The sequence below is a fragment of the Tetrao urogallus genome (assembly GCF_951394365.1).
Source record: "Tetrao urogallus genome assembly, chromosome: 2".
In the NCBI taxonomy this organism is placed as follows: domain Eukaryota; kingdom Metazoa; phylum Chordata; class Aves; order Galliformes; family Phasianidae; genus Tetrao; species Tetrao urogallus.
In genome coordinates, this window is record NC_136814.1 from 44,066,984 (window position 1) to 44,094,767 (window position 27,784).

The following is a 27,784-nucleotide window of genomic DNA, read 5'->3' on the forward strand; positions in this document are numbered from 1 at the left end:
TGGATGCAGAGATCACTTCTTTTGAAAGAGTAGTATTGGGATGTGAATAGCTAATGTGACCAGCATCTGCAATCTTTGCATCACTGTATTTCTAAAATCTATTAATGATCATACACGTCTAAATCCACTGCCACTTAACCTCCATTATTGTTCTACTTAATCTTAATAGACAATGAATGCATACGTTATTCTACTTTTTATAGTGTTCAGACGGCACTTAAACAGTTATGTGCTGCAGCTTGAATGCTGTTTGAGTACTATGGATGAATCCTTTCCCTTGAAAGAAGTTTTGCTTTTACATAACTAAGGATGTCATCCATGTAAACCTTTTTATGAATGTATTTATCATTGATTGGCCTAGAAGGTGACCCAGCTAGCCATGCTGGAAAGTCAGCTAGCCAGCCAGGAAAGTCAGCTGAAAGTCTTTACACCTCTGATATTGTGAACAATCATTGAGGTTGTGAATTACAGAAAATCCATAGAAGGAAAGTTTGATTCTTACTGGAACTTTGAGTAAAAATAAATAAATAAATAAATAAAAATAAAATAAAATAAAAAAATAGTATTGAATGATTGAATGGAGATTACCTTAAAAAAGCTGGTGATAGTAGCAGTTAATTTATTAGCCACAGAAGTTGCAAGAGCAGTTCCAGATGAACTCTGGATATAACTGAAACAAATCTCAGATGAGATTTAGGTAAATATAGTAATGCTTATGTATTTCTTTATGTATCTTTTGATTCTAGATCTAACTATATTGCTAAAACTTGGATTATGGTTAATATATTTTTTTAATCTTAAAGTCTTTTCTTAGTAAAACTAAACCATGCAGAGTTGTAATCTATAAATAAATCCATAAGTCTGTGTACTACATGATGCGCACAATGCTCAGTAACTGGTTTGAGGCTCTTATCTCTGAAGCTGCATGAAGAAATGAGGAAACAGGTAATGAAGCCACTGTTTTGTGCAGGATGTCTCCCAGTAACAAAATCTTGTCAAAATTCTGTTGGCTCATAGAAGGAAGTGAAGCAGTCTAACATACACAACACCATCTTGAGTCAATAACAGATTAATGAAAGAACCGACTGCAGTAATCTCTAAGAATTGTCCTTTGGCTGCACAGCCTTTCTCATTATTTAAACAATGGAACTCAAACAGCTCTTCTGTCTGACACGTTTCTTTTTTGTTTAACTTTGAAAACTGCAGCTGGTCCATATATAGGTAATGTGTGACGTTTTCTGAATTTTTCACTAGAGTGAGATTCCTGTGCTCAGGAAAGCTACTGCCTCCAGTTCTGCTGGGATGTGGAACCTTAAAATGTTCTTCCCCAAACATCTCTGAAAACATGCTGGATTTGAAGGCTGTTCTGAAGTGGGTTTCTCCCAGTTTGTCATAAGATACATTGAATACTTGCTTAAGCTGTTAGTTGGAAAAGGCAGCAAAGCCTTTTCCAAAAAAACAACAACATAGAACACCACCATCTTAAAGCCTTATCTCAGACCATAATTTGTTAAGAAAAGGGAACAAGGAATTCAGTGTGAGCTTCCTTAGAATTTTGAAGCAGTTATCACAGCAGCGAGTTAAAAGTGTGTGTAGAAACTACTTCATGTGTCTAACTTGCACATCAGTTGAAATGGGGTTTAAATGCAGGCTATCTTGATACTTGTTAGCAAAGAGCAGTACTGTTTCAGACAGTACATTTTACTGGGGTGTGGAATGGCCATTGAAAGAATACTATTTGTCTGGAACTGTCTTGCATTATTCGCTGGCAGGTGTTAATTTCACTGTGAAGGTTTAAGCATCTCTTCGGTCACTTTAATTACTGTGTTAGCATGATCATCTGGAAGACAGTTCGCTTGTTGTCAGAAATTAGGGATATGCAAACTTCTCCTTTACCTGGCAAGATAGAATTTAGAGAGATGGGTTTTTGAGGTGGGTGGGTTGTTTTTCCTTCCCCTCCCTTCGAGATATAAGTAAGGTGTTTGTTTTTGAGAAATTGGAGTATATTTTCCTCATAGGGAAGAGTTTCTTGGAAAGCTGCATACAGTTGCCGTGCATTTTTGAACCTTTTCTTTTCTCCTCGCAATTTTTACAGTGTTGTGTGACACAAAAAATGGTAACAGGAATGAAGAAAATGACAAAGTATGTAACAGCAGTGCCTGCTCCTTTCTCTGAATAACAATCTATCTGATGCACTGCCAAGAGGATGACATTTGTAATGTTTAATAGAATGTTCACAATTTCATGGGAACTGTGCCTTTAGGCAAGAAAATGATCTAAAGGTATTCACTGCAATATAAGGTGATCATAAAAGTACTCACTTACAAAACTTAGAAATTTTTTCTAAGCTTTCTCAGCAATTCCTTCACATCCTTATTCACTGCAGATCAGGAATACTTAAGGAAAACAAACAAAAAAAAATCATTCATTAAATTTTCGTTTATTTATTCATTACTAACTGAGAAAAAATGTTGAATGGTGGTATAATGCAATTTTATTATTTTTAAGTATTTTAGAGGTGGTCAGATAGTAAAGCAGACTGCATAAAATTTTACCTATTGCTCTTATGTTGTACTGTGAACTTTGCTTATTGTGAGGTTAAAATTGTGAAAATAGTGTCTTGCACAGCAGCAGCATAAATTAAGTATGGAAAGATATGTTGGTGTTAATCTATGGAAGTGTAACTAGAGCTTATATAATATGAGTGTGCCAGTTGTTCAGATCTGGCAAAGCTGGTAGATAAATCTGGTAGATAGCTGCTGCCTGAATCTTCCAGGAACAGCAGAGATCCAGCCCAGGGAGCTCTCTGGGCCAACACACCGTAACCAGTGAAGAAGTTTACTAAAACTGAAGCTTCAGGCAGTGTGTATGTTTAGAATATGATCTTGTAAACATATACTATGTAACAAATATTTATGAATTATTCACACAATGCATAAACCCAAGCCTCTTAAGTTTTTAATTGCAACTGCAAACTAATCAAATTCATGCCTTTTAAAATCCCTTAAATAACTGGAATATGTATTAGGATGATTAAAAATAAATGTGGAAATGCCAGAACTGCCAGGTGCTCACACTGCATTTTCAGGGCCTGAACCTGCTATGTTTCAGAGCTCCCAGTGCAGTGCTGGTGTTTCAGGCCTGCAGAAGCACTGTCCTGCTGAGCTTTGTGCAGCTGGGCACTCTGCAGGCCAACATCATTTACAAGGGTTCACATTTCATACATGAATTATTTTTATTGCATTGTGAGTCTCAGTGCACTCGTAATGACTTTTTATAGTCTTTAATCTTGAAAATTTAGTTTACAAACTATTCAACATGGAATCTAAATTTCTTTCCTCTAGTTTTAACTAGCCCTCTATTCTTCTGGCATTTAATATTGAGATTTATTATTTTTTTAAATTGTAGTTTGCTCAAGCAGGCAATTTCTCAGCATGTAGTTTCTGAGGATGACAGTAATTTCTTTTGTTATCTCAAATAATATTTTTGCATTCTGTAATGTTCCCTGTTTCAGAAACACCAAAGTATTTTATAAATCTAATTAGCACAGGAATTTTCTTAAAGCAGTTTTAAGGCTGGTAAACAGAAGTAATTTTCCCAGGGTTGCTGAGAGAGCCATTTGGGAATGTAGTCTTTTTTGTTGTTGTTGTTGTTCTTGCTTTGGCTTTTTTCACATGAAAGTCTACAAGTATTAAATCTTCTAAAAAAATAATAATAATAATTAAAAAAAAAAAAAATACCAAAAACAAATGTTCATGTCTGAGGCTTTTTCACCTGGTTTAGGCTTAGTTCCTTTTTTTTTTGCTCAATTTTTCTTTTTTGCTTGTGAGCCAAAGAAAGTTTTATTAAAGGAGGTAAGGGGTTTATAAAATATATATATCTTTTCATTGTGTACTTCCTTGACCATAGTTTTATCTGTTCAAGAGTAGTGGATCTTCAGTGTTCTCTTAGTTTTATGTTCTGTGTGGAATATGTACTGAAGGAAGAAGGTATTTTCACGTCTTCTACTGCATTATAATAAATCCGTCTTACCATTTCATGCCTTAAGAAGGGGAGAAAGAAAGTAGAACTGCAGAGCAAAAAAACCCTAAGCTTCAAAACTATATGAAATGAAGATTATGGGTTTGTTTTTAAAAGCTGAAAATAAATTAGTTCCACATTGTTTAATGTTTAGTGTACTCCAGTTGAATATGTACTTCCATTGCTTCATACATGATTGCTGAACTTGAACTTAATTGCCCAACTTGAACTTACATGCTGTGTTAAATTGAGTCCTGAACAAGATGAGAAAAAAATATGGAAAAAGTCTGGTCTATTCTATTAGGATGACTTCAAACATATTTTCTTACCTGGGGCTGGCTTGCAGTGTTTTGAAACAGTACAGAAGGATGACTTGGTTGTTTAAAAAAAAAATATCTGAGTTTATGTAAAATAAGTAGAGATGATTATATTGAAAGTAGAATTATCTTTAAACTATCTTCTTACCCTTTAGCTGTCTTAATAAAATGCTGCTAGTACATCCTTAAGAAGTGAGTCCTTAACGTATGGCGGAATTTGATTATGTTATTGGTGTTCAGTCTCTTGCATATCAGTGTTTCTCAGAGATGAGGAATTTATCATCTTAGAAGGAAGGCTGTAATGGTACTGTTGATATTTTTTTATATCCTTCTTTTCTCTTTTTTTTTTTTTTTTTTTTCCTTTGTATGGATGTCTGAAGAGTCATATGTGATCTTGATGCCATCAGCACCTCTCATTCTTTCTTGACTTCTCACCGCTTCTTTTTTTGATCCTTTTGCATCTATACTTCCAAATGCACATTTCAGTTGCATCAGTCTTACTGTTTTCATTACAAACTTTCATATTTTATACTGGAAAAAAGGTCTTTGAGGGGAAGAAAAAAGCCAACAAGGTCTTCCCTGGGGAGAAAAGAAAAAGATTAAAAAAAAAAAAAAAAAAAAAAAAAAGAAAAAAAAAAAAAAAAGCACAGTTATGTGAAAAGTATTACGCTGAGAACAGCATTGTAAGTGGCTATGCAGAGCTGTATGAACTAAGGCAAGTTAATTCAAATGTGGTGTGATGTATACTGATCCAGGCTGAGTGGAGCTTTGAGCAACATGGTCTAGTGGGAGGTGTCCCTGTCTATAGCAAGGGTGTTGGAGCTAGATCGTCTTAAAGGCCCTTTCAATCCAAACCATTTTGTGATTCTATAATTGCAAATTTAACACGTGTCTTAAGAGAACTTTCTTTTAATATCACAGTAAAATCATATTCTGTAGATTTCCAACATCATAAAAACAGGGCCAGGCTTTACTAATTTAAAGCCAAGATTTTGTCCTCTGAAGTTCACAAAATGGTAACATCTGTGACAAAAACAACAAAAATTGGAAATATGTACAATTATAGTTCGTAATACTCTGCCTTTGATGCTTAGATGAAGTCAAGGGGTAGTCACTTCTATAAATTCAAAAATTCTAATAGTTTTTAACGCTGACATCAAATCAGTTCACAAGGAAATATCTTTTTCTGTGAAATGACTGAACAAATCATGCACCTAGACTGTTACTTTTTGCAAGGGATTCCTCCTAAACCTTTCCTAATGATTGTCCTCCTTTTCTGTTGGCAGTGGTGATTTGTCTGTTGTCTCAAATGTCAGTTAGCCTAAGATAAAGGGAAGACACGAGCTGCAGTTACATAATCTTTTCTTTATCTCTCCTTTCAATACTTCAGGAGTTTTACTTTAAATGTGGAGCACACCCAACAACTGACAGTGAAACATCTGTGGCTTTGAACCTCGTTACTACAAACAGTCGCGGTATCACATGTATAACATGCACAGATATTAGGTGAGTACAATGAACAGTGTCAGAGATTCACAGTCTCAGTGCTTCAGCGTACTTATCACTTTCAAAGAGCTTTTTTCTTTTTTTTTTCTGTGCACACTTACCTTTTAAAATGTGTGGGGTTTTTCTTTTTCTTTCTTTTTTTTTTCTTCTCCAGTATTGTGGTAGAAAAAGGGCCACTTTCGGATGTATTCATTGCCTTGCCAATATGAATACAGTTTGGTACCTTAGTTAAGTTACAGGTGGAAATCTGATTGCTTATGTTCTAGCGCCAGTCTTGAGTGCTTAAGGCGGTCATGTAGGTGTATAGATCTTTGCCTCTAGTTTGTGTTTGAGATACAGTGAATGAAATCGTGATTTTGAGGTTGACAAAATATTCCTTCAAGACAAAATATTCCAACAGGAACCTTTTGGTGTTTGTTTTATAAATCAAAGCAAAATTACTGATGGTTCATCTGTTCTCATATTCTTGTTTACTGCAGTTTTAAATACTGTAATCCATCTTACTGTATGGCAATTCAGCACATATGTTCAAGAATAACATTGCTCACAAATGCGTGATTAAAAATTAATTTCCAAGAAAGACATCTACCACTATTGTGAAGAATTATCTGAAACACATTCATCTGCTGATAGGAAATTTGAGGTGGATCCTCAAAACCAATAACAAAAATGTTATTCATTTTAAATATATTTTAAGTATTTCTGCTGATTCATCTGTATTATGAAAAAGGATAAACTATTTAGAAAAAAATACCTGTAATCTTATAAGATAGCAAGAAGTCTGGATAAATTTGTTAGGGGTATCTTGGGAAAATAAACTGTATTCCTGGACAAAATGTTCCTATTAGAAATATTAGGTTGTTATTTTGATTTTATTCCAGACCTTGTGTAATTATGTTGTTCTTATGTGCTACTGAATTGATAGTAGCTGTTTTGTTGCTGACAATATTTGGTTGACGAATGTGTCTCTTAGTTATAGACTAAACTGTATACTGAAAAGAAGAGCACAGTATCCATCTCATTACATATACATAGGCTTTGTGGAGCTGCTCTGCATCTCTTTAAGAGTCTTGCAAGCACAGTGTGCATTACTTTGTTTATCCTAATGGTTTGGTATGCACCAGTATTAACCTCTCAGTAATTAAAGGCAATATGGAGTTTCCATTCTGAGCCCAGCTTTCTTTTTTTCCAAAGGATCAGAGTGAAGAATTTCAGTCATAAATGTGTTTACTTAGGCTTGAGAGCTGGTTACAATTATTTCAATCAAATTTGAAATGGATATGTTGACATTCCTCTGAGTTGATGTATTCAGTACAGAACTATTCACTCATAATCATGAATTCGTAATTTCTTTCCCTGTTTTGTGACAAAACCCCAAAGGAAACTAAGAGTTTAGACTTAATTGTCTCAGTTTTCTTGGCTGAATTATTCCAAGGACTGTTTGGCTTCCTAAACTTTACTTGTTTATGTATTTATGTATTAGTTTATTTATTCAAAGCATGTTAATTCTCATTTATTTAAATAAAGGCATCAAATAACTATAGAAACCTCAGTTTCAGGATAGAATTCTAGCTCAGCACAAAATTATGGAGCATTCATTTACAGATAAGCTTGTGGGATTTATACACCAAACAGGGAAGGAAGAAGTTTTTCTATTGGTCTCATGCTGTGTTGTAAGGAAGAGATGGCAGATAGTGTAGGATACTACTAGTCTGTAGGATGCTTCTCATCAGTCTCCAAAAATTAACAGGAATGTGCTTCCATCCTAGTATATCTTGTAGGACATGGAATGAATTGTTGGCAGGTGACACTGAAATCTGTAATCCCAGGAATGAAGGAATGAGCAGAAGAGTCCTTCAACAGCCTTTTTTTTTTTTTTTTTTTTTTTTTCAGTTGTGAAGGTATTAATAAATTTATGTAAGCAGAATTCAACTCCTCACTTCCTGGAGCAGTAGGCATAGATTTCCTCTTTCATTTGTCAAGAGATGTAGTGAAATAATAATGAGGCTATTCTGTCTTCTTATATACTTAACAAGATTTTAAGGGCGTTCTCCTGCACACCTCCTCATCTCCTCTTGACTGCAAGCAGGTCTGTTGTACTGGCCAGTGGAACTGGAAAAAATGAAATCAACAGGCATTAGAGAATATTATTTCAGATCCTCCTCTCTTTTTTGGTTAATTGACTTGGTTGTACCTTGACTGCCTCAGTGCAGATAGCACCCTTACTTACAAGAGAATGTATACTGATGAAAACTGTAAAATGATGGCCAAAATAGAGAATTGATGGAAGGAACAGTTGAACTCTGTAGTGATTCATATGGTGTGTCTTCTGGAAAGAGTTATTCTGAACGCATCCTCTGTGGTGTATGTTGGTCACTAAAAAAGTACTATTTGATAGAACAAATTCTCATTTACCAAATACTATTTTTCAACATAGTCACCACCATTAGCTATGCATTTTCAACAGTGTTGAACATAAGCCTGCATGCCTTGCTCATAGAAAATCTGCATAACTGTCCAGAATGTGGCTCATTTTTCATGTCACTGTCACCACTGCTGAAATGAACCACCCACTGCTTCACTGTGGTCACATCCGCTGTTTGTTCTCCATAAATCTTCAGTAAATGTCAGTGAATGTTAATGGGTGTCATTTTTCTGCATGGAGGAATTCAGTGACACACTTTTGCTTCCTACACACTTCCATCTCAGATGCCATTTTGTTAGGCTACCCTTCTGCTGCCATCAGTCACACAGCAACAACATGTAACAGAATACTGTTGGGAAGGTTCAGCCTCTACCACCACCATCTCCCTCTGACATTGTAGGCCAATATAATAGCATAGGAGGCATTACTTTCAGAGCAGCCCCCTTAGTTACAGAACTGTCTCCAAACAGCAATTTGTCTTGAATTGCTAACTCAAAATTTCACTGCAAAGGTGCAAAATAACCTACTTAAAAGCAGTAATTTCACATGTCCATTTGAACAGTTCCCTTATTGCAAGCCAGAGCCCAAGTATGACTAATGCTAAACAAAAGAGAGCCTGATCCCAAGGCAAATGATTTTGAGATTTCCTATACGGTAATCTGATAAATGTCTTTGTCACAGGCACGTTGACAAAATCTTGATGCTGAAATCTGAGGTCTCATTGCTAAAACTAGATCATAGTATCATAGAATCACAGAGTGGCCTGGGTTGAAAAGGACCATAATGATCATCTAGTTTCAACCCCCCTGTTATGTGCAAGGTCACCAACCACTAGTTCAGGCACTAGATCTGCAATTAAAGTATACTTTTTATCGCAGTGGCAAGTCGGCATGGAAAAGGGTTATTCATGTCCGAGTATTCCCTATGTAGGGTTCAGGAAGCATCAAAAGACGTTACTGAACTTGTGAAAGTTTTATACTAAAACTTAAGCTTCACAGGGTAATTCCCATTGGGAATTCATTCCCATTGCCCCCATTGCATCCCATGGTGTTGTGACAGGGACACGTTCCCCATGGTCCCTATTGATCCCGTAGTGTTGGGATGGAGGCACATTCCCATTGCCCCCATTGCATCCCATGGTGTTGGGAGGTGGGATGGGGACTCATTCCTATTTCCAGGACTTGTGTGGTGGAGTGCTGTGCAAAGGTCATTCTGTGTGCTTGGGCTATGTATGAAATCTCTGCTCAGATTTTTTGAATTTCTAATTCTTTTCTCTAATCTTATGTTCTTCAGACACGTATGTAACTCAAAGATATATAAATACATATATCTTTTTCACTTTATGTAAGCGTATAGGTCTCTGTATTCTTGATGTTGATCTCTATAAAATACTTCTATGCAGCTGAAAAATGCCAACGCTGCTATACTAGTAAAATATACTTTCATCATTTTATAGCATTGAGCTGGAACATTAACAATTACTTTTTATTAGCTCTGCTACACACTCACAAAAAAAGGATTTTGTGGCTATTCTTCATAATACATTTTTCTTCCTTTTTCTGAAAAAAAAGTTGAAACAAGAAAAGATGATAACCATGTGTTATTTTTGTATTTCTTAAATATTACTGTTTCTAGCAAGATATTTCAAATATTGTGTTCAGTTTTGGGTCCTTCACAAGAAGGAGGATTTTGAGTTACTCAAGCATTTACAATGAAGAGCAGCACGGCTGATGAAAACTAGATTTATGAGGAATGACCAGTGGAATTAGAGTTATTTAGTCTGCAGAAGAGGAGGCTGATGGGAGACCTCATCACTGTCTATAAGTACTTCAAAGGAGGTTGCAGGAAGTTATTCTTTTCTCAGATGACAAGTGATAAGATATGAATATGCGGTTTCAAGTTGTGCCACAGGAGGTTTTGATTGGGTATTAGGAAGAGTTTCTTCATGAACAGGATGGTCATGCATTGGAATGGGCTGTCCATGGAAGTGGTGGAGTCCCACCCTTGGAGAGATGTGAACGTTGCACTGAGGAGAACAGTTTAGTGGTGGATTGCATGGCTCAGGTTGATGGTTGAATTTGATGATCTTGAAGGTCTTTTCCAAACTAGATGATTCTACAGTTCTCACTTTTTCTCTGGTGGCTTACATACGTTTATCATGGACATTCTACCACACATGGAACAGTTAAGCTCCAAGATGCTCAGTGCAGTATGTCTGATTGTAGTGAGGTCTGCAGAGCTCGTAAAAATCTTATTTAAGGAAGTACGGTATGGTATATAGAAAAATATACAGTTCAAAGTAATATTTAAGCCTATTACCAATTTTTACTCTCCAGCTTACATTAGGCACACACTGTGTTTGGCCTGGCTTTATATTTGTTATGAATATTTTCATGTAGCTCTGATGAACAGACTGAAATATTTCAGAGCCAAACACGTTTGTAGGTTTCTATTAAATCTGTAGACCATATAGTGTATTCCATATACTGTAATGTTTTCCAATGCTTTCTGCTTGTCTCCAACAGAGTTAGCATGAACTGGCAACATTTATGCGTTTCTTTCTACAGCATTCAAGGTGATACGTTGCTATTTTATTCTTTGAAGAAGCTCCTAATAAATTGAGCAAATGGCTGGAAGTTGAAACAAATGCTAAAACTGTTCAATACTCAAAGGGGGATTTGCTTTTCTCAACTGTTTCTAGAAGTAACATCAAAAGGGGTTAGGAGTACCCCCTGGGTACCCATAAATCAGGTTCAGGAATAACAGTGTTAAGCAGTGTAAAAATAAAACGTGCAGTACAGAAGTGCCTCACGTCATCTTTCACAAACTAGATACAGAATAATTCCTAAAGGCATCATTATTTTTAGCTTTCAAGAGATATAGATAAATATAAAAGATATGTAGGGCTTGCTGTCCTTTAGTAGCTAGAATCCTCCAGAAGGAAAAGTATTTGCTTTTGGGTTGATCAAAAGATTTTATCCAGTAAATTCCTGCTGTATAATCTCCAGAAGAAAAAAAAAAAAAAAAAAAGTTATTTTTATTTAGACAATAGAATCTTGTAATTTGTTTTTCTGCTATTCAGACTTAATGCTGCAGTTGAAGGAGGACCTTGATTTTGCCAATGGTAAGAATTAGAAGTGTATGTTCAAAATGTTATTTAAAGGTAACTGCAATTTAAGAGCTTTGTCATAATTATTTTCAGCCAAGTCAGTTCAGTCTCTGATAACACTAAACTCCATGGCAGGAGACTACTGGAGAAGGTCAGTATTTGGGGGGGAAACCTCAAAGGGGAAGTGCTACAGGAAGGGATGTTAGGAATTCAGTAGACTATTGGCTTTGTCTTGAGTCAGTAAAGAATGAATGACTCTCCATGTCTTTAGGGATAACTGTTAATCTTGTTCTGTTGGGACTGCTTTCATCCTTCAAAGCCTTTAACTAGCTCCTAATCAGCAATCTTTTTTTCTTTTTGATTATAATCTGTGGGTTTTTGTTTTGTTTTGTTTTTGTTTGTTTTTTAATGAATAAAAAATACAACTAAGGGGCTTTTTGTTTGTTTGTTTGTTTTTGTTTTTCCTCCCCTATCCTGCAGTTGATTAAGGGACTGGAATGCATCTCCAATAAGGAAAGAACGAATGAGCATCTTAGCTTAGTGATGTAAGGAATCAGGGATTTTGTCAATGTACATAAATGCCTGAAGGGAGTATACAATGAAGACATAGCCAGGCTCTTTTTAGTGGTGTCCAGTGATGGGACAAGAGGCAGTGGATATAAACTGGAACACAAGATGTTTCATCCTAACATCACAAAGCACTTTTTTACTGTGCAGGTGACCAAGTACCAGAACACATTGCCCAAAGAGGCTGTGGAGTCTCCTTAGAGATCTTCAAAAGCAGCCTGGACACTGTCCTGTAGAACTTGTGCTAGGTGAGCCAGCTCGAGGAGAGGGTTAGACCAGTTGGCCTTTGGAGGTCCTTTTCCTACCTCAGTCTATGGTTCTATGATGTAGAAAGTGTACCTAGTTAGCTATTAGCCATGACATTCTTTCCCATTTTGCCTAATAATGCTGTATGTTGCTTTGAGGTCAAACATTTCTTCTACTGCAGTTTAAACATTTTTTTAGAAACTCATGAAATTATTTGCCTTACCTTTCTTTCATTCTGGATGCCATCTAGATTTCAAAAGGAAAAAAAAAAAAGAGACTACTAGAAGAGAAATGTACTAGTGAATGTGACAGAAAAACAACGTGTAACTCAATATCCAAAAGCTTTAATATATAAATAATCCTACAAACCTTACTGTCAGGATTGAATCAGAAGTTGCAGTTGAAGAGCTTTGTTGGGGGTCAATTCTGATGCAATTTGAACAGATTTTTACAAGGGCCCTTCTGTTCCCCTTCAAGACTGCAGGCTGCGTCCATTAAAAGATATTTTCAATGAGATATTTTTTAGTAAACTAAATAACACCTTATTCTGGTCTTTCAGTTACTATTTTCTCTTTGTTTCTGGGGGATTGGAACCTAGAATTATCATTTAGCTATTATAATCCATGCAAGTTATTACGTCTCATTAAGTCTATATTTAGCTCATCCTTTTAAAAGTATGTTGTTTCTCTCTGTGACCTGTTTTGATAATGCAATCCCCCTCCAAATCTCTGCCTGCTATGTTCTGTTGTCATTATGTATTTTGAGTTGTTCCAAGAGAAGTGAGAAAAGATTATGTTAAGAATTAAATCTACTTTGTCTAAGTATTATGACCATCAGGGACAATGTCTACTGATTTCTCTTCTAAGAAATTAATGGGATTTCTAAAGAATCACTTAAAGTAAGTAATTAATCAAATAGCAAACTAAGAACTGTTACTAATTGGTTTAGGGCTTTTTTTTTTTTTTTTTTTTTCCCCAACAAAGCAGCCTGTAGAACACCAATTTTTACAGTTGTAATTTTTGAGTTCTGGCATAAGCAATGCCATGCAGAGAAAACATTTCACTGCCAGTTTTGTTGGTATTTTGAAACGTGAACAAAGTCTGTAAATGGCAGTAAGTAACCTTCATTTCACATACTGCAGGTTTTAGACTCAAACATTTGTATCATGGGCTTCTGGAACATGGACATTTTGCATGAAATTGAGCTGCCTTAACCCCTCTGTAGAATTGTAGCCACTATTACATAGCTACCCCTTATGGCACTGGCAGGACAGCTTACTGTTTTGCCTCCGGATCTGTTGTGATCTTCACTGCAACTTCATCTCAGTGAGACAGCTTCTAGCTTCTAAGGATTTCTGAAGTTGAGAATAGATTGGCAAAGCTATTGTACAGTTATATTATACTCATCCTTTACTGGCAGCAGATAAGTTAGTAGGATGTTATTCAACCTCTCATCTTTATCAAATAGCAAGCGTGTCCTTTTTTTCTGTCCATCCATGAGAACAAATGCTGCCTACTTTCTCCTATTTTTGGTGCAAAAGAACAGTGCAGTTTACAGGAAGGAGAGGAAGGGAGTTTCTTGACTAGTAGCTGATTTTTTACACTTATTCATCTATTTGTTAATAAAGATATATCCGACCTGTGGCATGCTTACATGATTTTAAGCAACTACTAAGAGTTGCTAAGAATTTTTGAGGTAGTTTGTAGTAGGAGGCAATGCAACAGTAGTTACAGGTGTATTTATTTCTAATGTAAATTGATTTCAGCAATGTGCATCTTTGTGTTTATATTAGATGCAATACATCTCATCGATTTTTAGTTTTCATTTTAAGTTTCACCTGGAACCTGCAGAATGTAGAATGAGTAGACTCTTGTATTGTTGCATCTTCTCTGCCATTCTTAGTTATGGCATGAATAATGCAGTGAGCTTTCTCTTCTGCTGATTTTTTTGTATTTGAATGCATTTTGCAGGACAGGCTTAATAGCTAAATTAAACTCAATAATTTTGATTAATTTGAGTTAATTTCCTTAATTGAAAGTGGCACATGTCAAGTATCCAGTTTCTCCACATGCAAAATTTGGTGGACCTTCCAAAATACTATGAGAAAGCAGGACTACTTAACATATTTCATTTATTGATCACGTCTAAGATGATGTCTATAATTTTTGTGCAAGAGCTGCATGTTTAAATATGAATGTTAGATTTTATTTGAAATATATAAGAAAAACATAGTAGCAGATTTTTGTAAAATGTTGTTTGAAGAGACATTTTGAGATTTGCAAGCCCACAGTGTATCTTTCCTCTCATAAACGTTAGCAAGTTCAGGTGTTTGTGAATTTCTTTTCCTTCTATTTAAAAACAATTCCTACACACAGAAAATAATTTTTTATTTTATTTTATTTGGCTCTGGTATGTTCTGCTCCGGGGCTGGGCTTTTGTGACAGCTGAGTATTATCACTGCCTGATAGCTGTACTATGGGAAACGTCATTGGAGGTCACAGTCCAGTTGCGTTTGGCCAGATATCCATATTTCAAAAGCTCACCATCACAGGGGATAATAATCTTGGCAGAAACCTGAGGGTCTGTATGAACAAGGTGAATAAATTGCAGAGGGTTCGTTCCCTTCAGGTTGGAACTTAAGAATTCTGGAAAGGCTTTGTGGAGTAAACTTAACTATTGTTGTCTCATGAGTGGCCCTTCCATTTGGCTAGTCTGAGAGCTGTTGAGACATCACCTTTTAATGATTCTGACTTTATTTTATGATATTTTTAAAATAAGCAACAATAAGGAATTAAATGTGAATATGTGACAGCTGAAGAAAATTGTACAAAATAAAGTGTAACAGTAAGAAATCTACCCTTTAAAAAAAAGTCACTGCTTTAATGTTTTTAATTAATTGACATTTAGTATCTAACATGGGATGTATCATTAATGAATCATTGATAGAAGATGGGGGATGTAATTTGGAAACAGTTAAATACGGAGAAGTGGAGAACTGACATGACTGCTGCATAAAAATTGTTTAAATCCACGTATACTGTGAGTGTGTATGTATATATATGTATATATATATGTACAAGTACATATATATATGCACCATTAATATGAATGGAACATTAAATCAGGCCTTTTATACTTGCATATATTAATTAATTTTAAAAACAAAACAACTTCATGAAGAATTTTGCTCTGCTTTCCCTTCTATTTACAAGTATATGTTGTCCACAATATATTGGGATAATATATATATATATATATATATATAAACATCTATAAAATATAAGATATGTAACCTCCTGTTAGATCCCTGAGAGACAGTCCACAGTATCAGGTGAGGAGTGTCTTTATTGATACATCTTTCCAACTTTTCCAGCTATGATGCTTTCTCAGGCAATCGTCACCTATTTGATAGTGGAATTACTCTGTACTGATTGACTCCACAGCAGCAAAAGAAGCAAAAGCAGAAAATTGCATTCATTTTCTGCTTAACTTAAATAATTTATCATGGATAAGAAAGAATTGTGGAATGAATGTCTTGAATACCAGCTGATTTTTTACACTTACGCATAAATTTGTATGTACAAGTCTATGTGACTAGTAAGTGCCTTCCATTAGGACAAATGAAGAGGAGATACTGACAGCTTGGTGAACTGAAAAAGAGGTGGTGTTTTGTAGACTGTTACTGAAGGAGAAGTAAATATATATATATATATATATATATATATATATATATATATACACACACACACACATATATATATATGCAAATTTCTTAGCAGTTCTACAAAGGTTATTTAAACATTATGAATGCTTAGTCTTTTGAAGTCTAGTGTTTAGAAGATGATTTTGACAATTATTTAACGTGGAAGAAACAGCTATAAATATAATTACGATAAATTCAAAAAGAGTTAAAAATTTGTTAGTGATTAGGCTGATAATTGAAAAAGCCTTTTAGGCTGTCTGCCTTGGATAAAATCTACAAGCATTAGATATATGCAATAATAAATATTCTGCTTATTCAGCTTTGTAGTGCTCTGTATAGGGGAAAAAAAAAAAGGTAACATGAACTTTTGCTATCTGATATAGTTCATTTTTATTTGGTTGTTTTTTTGTCATACAATTATAGGGAAATTACTGATTATTATTATAAATTGCAGTATTGTCAAAAACTTGTTATTGTAATGTGGCAAAAACCGGGCAAGAAGTGCTTGCAGAAGACATGGACAGCATTTAGAGATATGAGAAATAGAGAAATACGTGAAACCCAACAGCAAAAAATGAAATATTTACATGGCAGAGTAATTTGCAGAAATTTGCAGAAAGCAAAAAATGGAAGTAGCATTATCAAGCAAAAGTACCAGGATATAATTTATCTAATGAAAGACTGAAGGACTATTTATTAGGTAGAGGACTTGTTTTACTATGTAGTGAACTTTATTAAATGTCTTTTGACATCTCATAGATTCCCTTAATGATTTAGTATTGAACAGTAACTATTGTCCTAAGTAATGTCTTTAATATTCATTCAGTTCCGTAGTGTAAGAGCTCAGTAGATTGTTACCAGGTTCCATAAAAGCCTAGTTTGAATAAACATTACAGGATAAGTACATTGCATGAAAGTTGGTGGCAAGTGAATATATAATGCTTTCCAGACCTGTCTGGATTAACAAAATTTTGTCTGGGAGAACAAGGAGGGACTGAGAAATGTGTTGTGAAAAAAATATGTTCACTTATTTATATATAACAAGTGAGCAAACTTCTTGTTTTATTTCGCTATAAACATGCTGCCGTGTCAGACTGCCCCTCTGCTGCCATCTGCCACACAGCGACGACATGTAACAGAATGCTGGTGGGAAGGTTCAGCCTCTTCTGCTGTACCACCAGCATCTGCCTCTGACATCGTAGGCCAACATAATAAACTAATATAGGAGGCATTACTTTCAGAGCAGCCTTCATATTTCAGGCACATTACATTTTAAAACTTATACACTTTTTTTTCTGCTTATTATGCTATTCTTATTTCCCTTGGCAGAAGACAGATTTGGTACATATGGAAAAAAAAAGAATAGGAACTGGAGAGTATTCTCTTGGCATGAGAATACCATTTTTCCAAATTCAAATTACATTTCTTTTTCTTCTTGTTGTGATGATAGCAGCAATAAAACGAACAGTCTAACCTCTTCCCATAAAGTACATTCTCTGTGATCACATTAAACATTAGTCAACATTATACAACCAGCCAGCAAACCAAGGGCCAGCCTCTTCGGGTATAGTGTACAGAAAAGCTGACTGCACCTAGAGATGTTACCTCTGTGAATCTGGGCAGCTTGCTCTTGCAAACGTACAACAGTGATGCCGACATTGAGCTGTACTCTTCAGCAAATCAGTGCCTTTGCTCCAAAAAGAGCATCCAAAATCGCTGCATTGTATTTTCTAACAAAATAAGTTACTTATTTACTTTTGGTATATATTCCTCACAAGAAATCAAACTATGTCCTGATCAGAAAGCACATGGTGTTGAGAATGCTGAGTGTGATTCAGACTGGTTATGTTAAGGTAAAACTGCTTCAGAAAGTAATTAATTCAGTCCAATGCATTCTAATTTAATCTTGTGTTTAAAGTAAAATACCAGTGAAAGGGAACAGAAAAAATTTTTCAAAGACTTCACCAAGGTTTCAAAAAATGTTTTTGTCTTGCATTTCAAAAATATCCATGCATTTAGCTAAAATAGTTGTTATAGTTTTGTGTGGGTGTGTTTGTGCATGTATTCATTTTATCTCTTTCATCTCTTTTTAATGTATTTAAAATAATCATGTTTAAAAAGACTCATTTTAAAAATAATTAAAACCACTTCAGTAGGTATTAAATGATTTTTCTTAAAAACTTGTATTTCTTTACCGGCTTTGAAGCTGTAAATGTAATGTTGCCTAGGAACAGAAGAATTTTGTACTTCTGTGCATGCAGTCTAACTCCACATATTCATGGTCTAGAAGGGCTGTTACAGAATAGTCAGGATATTGCTGTTGGATGAACAGGTACCTGGCAGATTCTACAGGTGTGAGGATTGAAATTTTCAAGCTGCTGCTTAGGAAAACAGGTTATCTTCTTCTTATTATTATTATCTATATGATCTCAGTCATTCTAGCAGTCTTCTTGCATTGGGACCATGCATCTCTTTTTTTTTTTTTTTTTTTTTTTTTTTTCTCTGCTGAAACTTTTGGACTCCCTCCTCTGAAAATTCAATAATCAGTATTAGGAATTACAAATAAGGATGGTATTAACAGTCATTTAAAGCTCCATTCCAGCAGTGAAACTTACTTATTTGAGTCATTCTTGGGAGAGATCTGGTCCTTAAATAATATAAAACTATAATATAAATAATAAATAATTATATATAATGATAATATGTATAATAATAATAAAAATATAAAACTATGTATCTCTTCTATTCTTTCTTTAACTTTGTGATCTATTTTTATTTTCACTGTTTGCATTATTGTATTTATTTGTGAGGCATATCTCTTTAGGAAAAAGAAAGCCAGGAAAGCAGTTCCTTCATAATTTTTTTCTTGAATGGGATATTTTGTCCCCTCTTTTTATTAAGAGTATAAATATTCCATGGTTTTTCTAAAACCTTTCTTCTCTCATCAAAACTTTGCTTTTGAAAATTGAATTCAGTACTGTTTACCCGCATTCTGATTCCTCATAGTTCACTAAGGTTCACTTAAAGTGTAATTTCTTGGTCACCGGGATTCTAATGGGAAAAACTATTCCCAAGATAGGTGCACTTTCTCTTATCTCTTCAGCATTTTCTCCTTTCATGTAGAGACAGTGATGGGGGTTGTTTGCGCCTTAGGTACCTCTCCTTTGAGCCTCTAGACACATTCTGTAAACAGTTTTGTGAGCATCTTTTCGTGACGTCAATAGGATAAATGTTTGCAGGTTTGGATTTCTGTAATAGAGTTCAGCTTATTGTTTTCACATTAACAGAATTATTTGTCTTTCCAGAAGTAAATATCTTCTACATCTGCACAGTCTCTGTTGCTTTCAGCTGTGACCTTGAGAACTGATTAACAAGATTGTACTGTAAAGGACACAAGGCTTCACATAAAGCAGTGAAGCATATACAGGCCCTTGAGGGGTACTTAGAGTATCTCATAGACTCTAATGGTCATTCCTTTCTCTTTAATGCTATTAGGTGATTCTGGCTTATAGCAATCTGTAGCACTTTTCTCTTTATTTAATTTCTATGCTGGAGATTTTATGAATTATCCTATTACAGCTCATCTTCTATTTTTAAAGACAAAGTGCTCTACATGTCTGGTATGCTTAGCATCTTCTCCAGCACTTCAGATATTTGGGTATGTTTTATAGCTTTTATAATGTCATAAACTTTGACATAGTTAGAAGACGAAAGTTAAGGGGAGTTATTAAGAACTAAGCTTGGAAACTGATTAGTGCTTGTGAAAAGCATACAGAATGATCTAGGTACAGGATGCTAATGGCAGAGAAAGCACATATACATTGGCATATCTTCCATTGTGATGCAATAATTTTTAGATGCAGAATCTAATACTCATTGTTTTCCCCGTGACCAATCAAATCTCAGTAAGTATTTTTGGCATCATTTGCAGAGCTTTTGATGAAAATTAGAAAATTCCAAAGCCTGTTTTTTCACAAGTGCCAAAGAGAATTAAATTAAGTCTCTGGTGTGCTTGCTTGGTAATACAGGCACAGGGATTGTCTCTCAGTCCATGTGCTGCATACACATAAGTTGGGCAGTGCTTCAGTAGGCTTCCATTCAGTATGAGATGTTCAGATTGGATACATAAGCAACAGAAAAATGTGACCTGATGCTATCTGAAAGGCCTCAAAGAGTTCCTTAGTCAGAGGCAGAAAAATGCATTTGAGATTGGCAGGGATTGCTGGAGCTATCTGGCCAAGCCCCTGCTCAAGCAAGGCCACTCAGAGCAGGGCACCCAGACTCAAGTGCAGGCAGCTTTTGAAGAAGAAGGGACATTGCTACAGCCTCTTTAGGAAATCTTTGCCAGTGCTCCATCACCAGTGTAACAACACAACTGCGCACTACTGGCTAACATTCAACTTGTTGTACCCCAGGACCCCATGTCCTTTTCTGCAAAGCCATTTTCCAGCTGGGAAATTCCTCAGCACATACTGATTGGTGCCTTGGGTTATTCATTCTCAGGGGCAGGAATTCTCTGTGCTTGGGTTTCATGAGGTCCCTGTCAGCCCATTTCTCTAGACTGTCCCGGTCACTCTGAGTGGCAGCGTGATCCACTGGTATATATTATGTTCAAATATAAATACTTATTTAAAAATATATTGAGGTACAAGTTCAAAGTTATGCAAGAGCTTGATAATATCTAGTTAGCTGTATTCAGTTAGCTTTATTATCAGAAGAGTAGCTGTTTTAATGCTATTCCTTACTTTGGCTTTAGGATCTTGTTTCTTTCTCAAATTGAAGAGTACTGTTTTAAAATAATTTGCTACGTGCATAAAGTGGTACATTTACTGTTATTTATTGGCATTGGCAAGCTGTGAAAATCTTGTTCCAAAATTAACTTTCGTTATTTAGTGGCTTGTAAATTATTCTGCTTTGGACTTTCTAATTTTCTGCATTTGTGTTTGAATTATGTTTTGCTTAATGGAGCACCACCTCCTAGAAATCTGAGCAATTTAAAGTAATGATTTAAAGCATTCTACACATCCCTCTAAGTCTTGCTGTCAATTTTTTGTACTTGAACTCCTATTATGGAAGTAGGTAAGTAAGGAAGTAAGCTTTTTTTTTAGTTTAAGAAATTGGTAGAATTCTAAAAGACTATTGAAAAAGTAGTAAATAGGGCATAGGAAGTGTTATATGCTGGCTTCTTTCCCCACGCATCCATTTTGTACTCCTTGCAGTTAAGAAATCAGATATTTCTATAGATTTTCTGACTTAAGGTATTTAAATGTTGCTGGAGCTAGAAAGAATATGAGGAAAATACAGAAATGAGCTCAGTGTGTTAGAAGCGTTCTGCAACTATCAGAGATGTTTGCCTCATGTGCCACTGTGGCAATGTAGCCACTCCTCTATGTCTGCTCTGGTTGTAGTATGTTTTCCTGTCCTAGGAAAAAGAACAGAAATTGAATCCACTGAGAAATCATTTTTGTTTCTCTGGTTAACTAATGTGAGTGTTGATTGTAAGAGCAAAGAATATAAAGTTTCCTGGTAGAGTTGATGTTTTGCTGGCAGTGGCTTCTATGGTTGTTTGATGTCCCTCGGAACATCCAGGCATATGCTGTTGTAAATCATATCCGGTGTTTGATAAGGAGTTGAAACTGCTTTTAACGTACTGTATCTGAATAATCCCATTGAATCAATCAGATTTAAGTGTAGATATGTATGTTTTGCTCAATTAGCCTGAATTCATTCCATCTAATCTTTCTGCTTTTCCTGAATTCTGTTGTTATATCCAAAAAGCAGTAATGTAATGTCTTCCCACTAATTTGTTTGAGGTGAGATTTAGTTTTTTTAATCCCAGGAAGTAGAGTCAATAATGAATATTCAGATTTATTTATTTGTGTGTGAGAATAAGACTGAAAAGCTTTGAAGTCATGAGAACCAGAATATTGCTAAAAAGGGCTCTTTCCTTTACCACTTGCCATTTTTTTTTTTCATAGTCTGCTACTCTGCATACATACATTCTTCATTTGACCATTCATAAATGCTTTCTAACTTCATTTTCGGGGAGGTACTCACACTTTTTGTTTGTGCCTCATCAGTGCTGCTTAATTTCCAGAAAATGTATTATAAACTTTTGCAGTTCAAATGGTGTTTATCTAATTATTGAAGCATTGACATTAGCATGTGTTAAGAATATTTCTGATGAAACAATCTTTTCTCACAGCATGGTTGACCAATCAAAAGAGCCTACAAAATGTGTCACAGGGAAGTGAGCATTCCTCCCAGAAGTGACATACTGATACTGTGTTCACATTCCTTCCCTTTTAGTTGATTTGTTCTCTTCTAAATATAAAGAAGTTATTTCCTCCTGTTCTGCAAAGTTGATGAGATTTTATTAACCTCGTGGAGAAGCCAGAAGGGTATGTGGCAACCCTTTGAAGTCACTTCTTTCCCCATTCCTTTTCTCTTCCCAGCTGTGTCTGCCAGATTCTACAAAGAATTTTAAACCTATTTTTTAGACTGAAAAACCAAAGAAGAGGGAAAGAAAAATAGAGAGAAGGCTAAACATTTGATCAGTCAAGAATGTGCCAGACATTTTTAATGCCAGCAAGAATTTTTATTTCATTTTTCATTTTAAAACAAAAAAAAAAATCTTTGATTAGAAGAACTGAAGTAATGAATCATGTAGTGAAGATTTTCTTTTTTATTCCAGCATTATGTGGATTGGTCATTACTATATTGTTCAAAATTTTAAATTACCAGTGTTGAATTGATATTTGTCCTTTGGGCAAAGTATGCCATGAAAATTGTGATCTCAAAACAAAATTTTCCTCTTAGGATTTACTGACATCTGTCTTGTTGTTTCCCAATGTGCGAAAGTGAAAAGTATCACATAGTAAATATGACCTGTCATCAGTTATTTTTTTTAAGTTGCAGTTTTAATATTACATTTCACAGTTCCTTTAGCTGCTGGCTTTGGCTTTTTTTACCATACACATAATGAGATGTTGATGAAAGAGCGATTATGCAAAGCTCAGAGTATTCACTTTTAAACATGTTAATAGTGGCAAAATACTTCACCAGAAGAACAATTCACAGTGGGGTATTTTTCAGTTCTCCATTACTAATTGAAATTTTCAGCAATATTGGAGAACCCAGGTATGCCTGGAGATCTGCAGCTGCTTGCAATTTCTTTAGGGACTTTTCTGACTTCTCTTGTGACCTCCAAGTGACTCAGTCTTAACATAGTGCTGAATGATGCTGGATGCAGTCAGGAGTTTGAGCATTTTGTATGGGTTGCCAGACACTTTAATATCACACTCTAAATACCCTGATTGATGTTTTCATTTCTTCCTGTTTTTTTTTTTTTTTTTAATTGAGAAATGTGATGATCTTCAGTTTGGTTTACTGAAGCCAGATAATCCCTCCATGTGCTGAGAGAAATACAGGAAAGTTTGCTTGCTTGCCTTCTAGCAGTGGGACTTGCAATGAGAAAACTGAAACAGCCTGCCTGTTCTTAAATACAGGGCCTTGAAAATTGTTAATTTTCCATGTGCAAAGCTGGTTGGTGCTTTTAGAGAGCTTTGTAGGTGTAAGTGCAACTAGAGAAGTTGTATGGATGGTTGCAGTACCTTTACTATTTGTTTGTATTTTATTGAAACATCCTTGCTGTTTTGTTCAGTAGCATAAAATTGGCATGACTGCCCTGAATCAGCTAACAGAACTAGATTACTGCCTGCAGTTTGTTGGGAGCAGTAAGCAAACAGCAAGCAGCGCAGACAATGATATGGTGCTTACTCAAATTCTGAAAAAGTTGTGGCATTTTCATGTAGCAGTTGTCACAATTACTATTACTTCTCTGAGGACAGAAATCTTCAGTCACAAGTTATTAAATAAAGCATCTGTGGACCAGGGTGCAAATAAATGTGTTTTTCTTTCTGTCCTTAAAAGACCCAAGGATATTTTTCCCCAGTGCGACTGGGTATTAAACACCAATTTTTCAGGTGAGGATGTTAACTACTTCCCATATGTACAGTTTTGATTCTGGGGCTGAGATCTAATGCTGAGTTTTTCATTTTGTTCTTTCTGTAAAAAGAAATTGATCTAGTTGGCATTTTTATATATTTTACAGGGAATTAATTAGAAAATATTCGTCTTAGAAACTTGCAATGTTTGGTCAAAATCAATTGCAGTTCAGGGAAGCAGACAGAAGTTAAGCTGGTCCAGCATCCTTGTGTATGCCAAGACAAAGGATTTTAAAGCCAGTGGAAAGATTACATTTTCATATTTTATTTTTTATACACAATTTACAGTTCATGGATCCAGTGCTGAACAACCTGAAGAAAAATAAATCTGTTGTTCAGTTATTAAATTGTTTCTGAACATACATCAATAGTCAAAATCTATTATCTCTGGTAACAGAATGTTACAATGACAGTATCTAATGAATAAATTTATTTGATTTGTTGAGCAAATTTAAAAAAAAAAGATTGATTTTTTAATAAATAATTCATTTTTAGTTACTTTATAATGCAAAAGGGCAACTGTATTATGTGACCTCATTCTTTAGAGTGACACAGCTAATCCCGATGAGATGTTTGAAGCGGTGATTCATTTCTATATAAATGTGTGTCCATTTTGCCTCTGCAGATCTGTAAGATGTGCTACTGTACATGTGTTGTGGGTATGGAGTTAATGTGCTAGAGACTCAGCACAGGCTTCTACAGGTAGAACATTCTACCTGTAGCTTCTGTATCAATATTTTAGTGTGGGAAATGGAAAATCTGATTCCTAGTTCAAGACTCATTTAGATTTCATATTGCCTTTGAGTCTTAGAACTACAGCATTGCCTTCAAGTCAGTAGTGTCAAAGTATTTTATTAGGCTGTTATATTAATGCCACCTTTGAAAATGTGTTTAGTGACTGAAATTATTGCTGATAATCTGACAGCTGCTATTTGAACAGCATTAATTCCCACCTCTTCTCTGTTGTAGGAAATTTACAGTGGCTTCTGGATAGCAATGGTACAATTTTTACCCAAACTTTCTGATTTCTTTTTTTACTTTGACCAGTTATACAAGGTGGCAGACAAAATGTTTTTATCTTTTGCTGACCGCTGTTGTTCTCATGTGCTGTTTGATGGGGAGGCGGTCCTCCTTGTCACACCAGCAGATTTACTCAGGTCAGTCTGCCTCACTCAGCTGATGCAGAAACAAAGAGTTTAGCGTGGGCTGAGGTCTGTAGCACTTTCAGTAAGCCTGTTTGAGATTTTTATTGATTTAGAATCAAACCTTTATACTTTTTCCTGTGTATAAGCAACTATATATTCTGACCTTGGCCTTCAGTTTTGGAATCCGTGCAACATGCAAAAAACTGAATCATATCTATAAAACTGCCTTTGACACAGCAACTTCTAAAACAAGTCATGCCACCAGCTGCATTTTCTAAGACTCCTCTATAGAAGGGCTGGCAGAGACCACTCAGATCGGAATAAAATCGTAACTGAATGACTGCATTTCTCTTTTTAACTCATATATTTCCCCTGTTTCTACTGAATTATGTTAGAATGTACTCTTTCAGTGCTAAATTTCAGATCTCCATAACAGCTTTTATTCTAGACATGCTGTTTTCCTTAACTTGTTTCGCTCTTTTGAGATTTTTGGTGCTTTGTTCCATATGCCTGTTCGCTCTCTCTGTGCTATGTTCTCTCCAGCTCATTCTACCTTGAAACTCCTGACTTAATTTCTTTTGGGATTTGCATTTCTTTTTGTTTTGTTTTCCAGCGCCCCAGAGCTGCAGCATATTTGTTTTTGATTGGCAACTTTCAGTTTTGTTTGTTTGATTTAAATAATGCAATTAGAAAGAGTTGTGGAGTGAAATATTTTATGTGCTGATTTTATGAGCATAGCTTTATTACTGCCATGATTTTGAATGGCAACGACATGAATTTTCTGTGCTGGGTGAGTTATTAAAAACTTCTCAACTTTCATCTCCAGAATGATTTTTTTTTTTTTCTTATTCTATTTTACTAAATGTCTTTTATTGATGCCTTCTAGGTAAAGAGATAATTTCATGGGAGCTTCTGAAAAAACATTTTTGTGGCTGAAGCTTTGCTTACTTTGCGACCTACATATATATTTTGACAATCAAGAATGCTTCATGACTATTGAAATGCTTTTGCCTTTCAGGAGAATAAAATAAATAATTCACAAAGCATTCTTTAACCAAATACCAAGAGAAAGAGATATTGAAAATGGAGGGAATCAAATATAAAGCTGATATTCTCATAGCTCTTGGGTACTGCTTAGTAGAGTGGGTGATGCTTGACAAGGTATCACCAAAAGTAAAACTGAAGTAGATTGATCCTCCTGACCATAATTACAGCCAGATTGGTGCAAGTGACAGAATTGCACCTCTTAATATGTGGCCATTTTTATATCTCAAATTTGACCTTTCCATAATGCCACACACCCTAAGCTTAATTATATATTTCTCAGAAAATGAAGAGAACGGAACGGTTTAGGTTAACCAGGTTATGTTTTCACTGTGAGATTGCTTTGTGAGAAACCCTGTGAGATTTGTCTCGGTTAAATGATGTTTGTGAGCAGGGCTTGTAGAAAGTCCCATTGAAGATTAATTATATTCTATGTCTTTGTAGGTTTCATCTCTGAGGATTTTTTCCTTGTTTATTCAATATGTGAATGTATTCCATTTTACCTAATTATTTCTTAGTTATATGCTCTTTGAGCGTGTTGAATAATTTATTTTTTGTATGCTTTAAAACTCCGGTAATTTAAAAACACTGTTTTTTTTCTGCTCAATACTTAATGTTGAACCATCTTAGAATGTAGGGAACCAACGTTAAGCAGATTACTGAGTAAGGTATTTTCTAAAAGATGGGGTTTTTTTTCTACAATCAAACTGTTGGAAAAAGTGTTTGATGTTGGACTTCAGAGTGTTTTACAGCCTGTGTCTATCTGAAGTAGAAAATACTTTGTCTGAGAGAAGCAAAACAGTGTGTAATTTAAACATCTCCCAACATAATTTGCCTGGTGATAGTTGGTGATTCTCAGTGCCATTTTCTGAACAGTAGACATGTTTCCTTTTTAAACTAATGGTTTTCATCTTTTCCATCTCTCATTTAACTCTCTTTCTCTGGACTGGATTGACATATTTTTATTTATTATCATCCTAGACTTGTTTTCTCCATATATTTGACTCACTTGTTTCTCTCTATTTTGGGTAAAACTTAAATTGCTTGCAGTGATTGGAACTCTGAGAAGCAGAATGCTTTGACACTAGAATTAACCCCAGTTATGTTTTTTTTGCTGTATCCACCTCTGTTTACTGTGAGTGTGTGTAAATTATGTCCGCATGAATCGGCATCATTTAGAAACTCTACAGAAGCTAAAATCTGACTTCAAGGCTGCAGGGAAAATAAATTGACAAAAAAAGAATTGTTCGTGTTTCTTTTTTGAGGTCCACAGGAATGTTTTATTTCTCTCCAATACCTTCTAGGAAACTGTGGGCAATCTGGCTTCTATTCACTTTTTTTTTTTTTTTTTTTTTTTTTTAATGGATCTTTTTCTACCCAGTTTTCATTTGAAATTCATCGCAGAGACTGAGCATTCATTTGAAAAAAATTAATTTACTACCAAAATTAAAATCACCATGTGTTCTTTCCTGAACTGTGTTCTGTTCTTTACTGCTTCCAAGTTACTGCACTGTTTCTCTAAGTATTTCATAGTTGATACTTGTAAGTGCTAGATAATGACTCTGAAAGCTCAGTTCTGTGTTAATTTTACATGAGACATGCAACCAAAAGCTTTAGCTTTATGCTGAAGTAATGAATACCAAGAGCTTTAATCTATCTGTGAGTCTGTGGGAAAGTACTATGTGCAATGAGAGAA

General features: G+C 35.2%; 1 protein-coding gene across 1 annotated transcript in view; it reads left to right on the forward strand.

The window, feature by feature from the left end:
- The window catches only part of PRKN (parkin RBR E3 ubiquitin protein ligase), a gene marked incomplete at both ends in the record, with an annotated part of 562,188 nt that overhangs the window by 207,938 nt on the left and 326,466 nt on the right, over positions 1–27,784 (forward strand). The window contains 1 exon segment of the mRNA XM_079550324.1: positions 5,728–5,843. Within this exon segment, the coding sequence (XP_079406450.1) occupies positions 5,728–5,843 (116 nt within the window).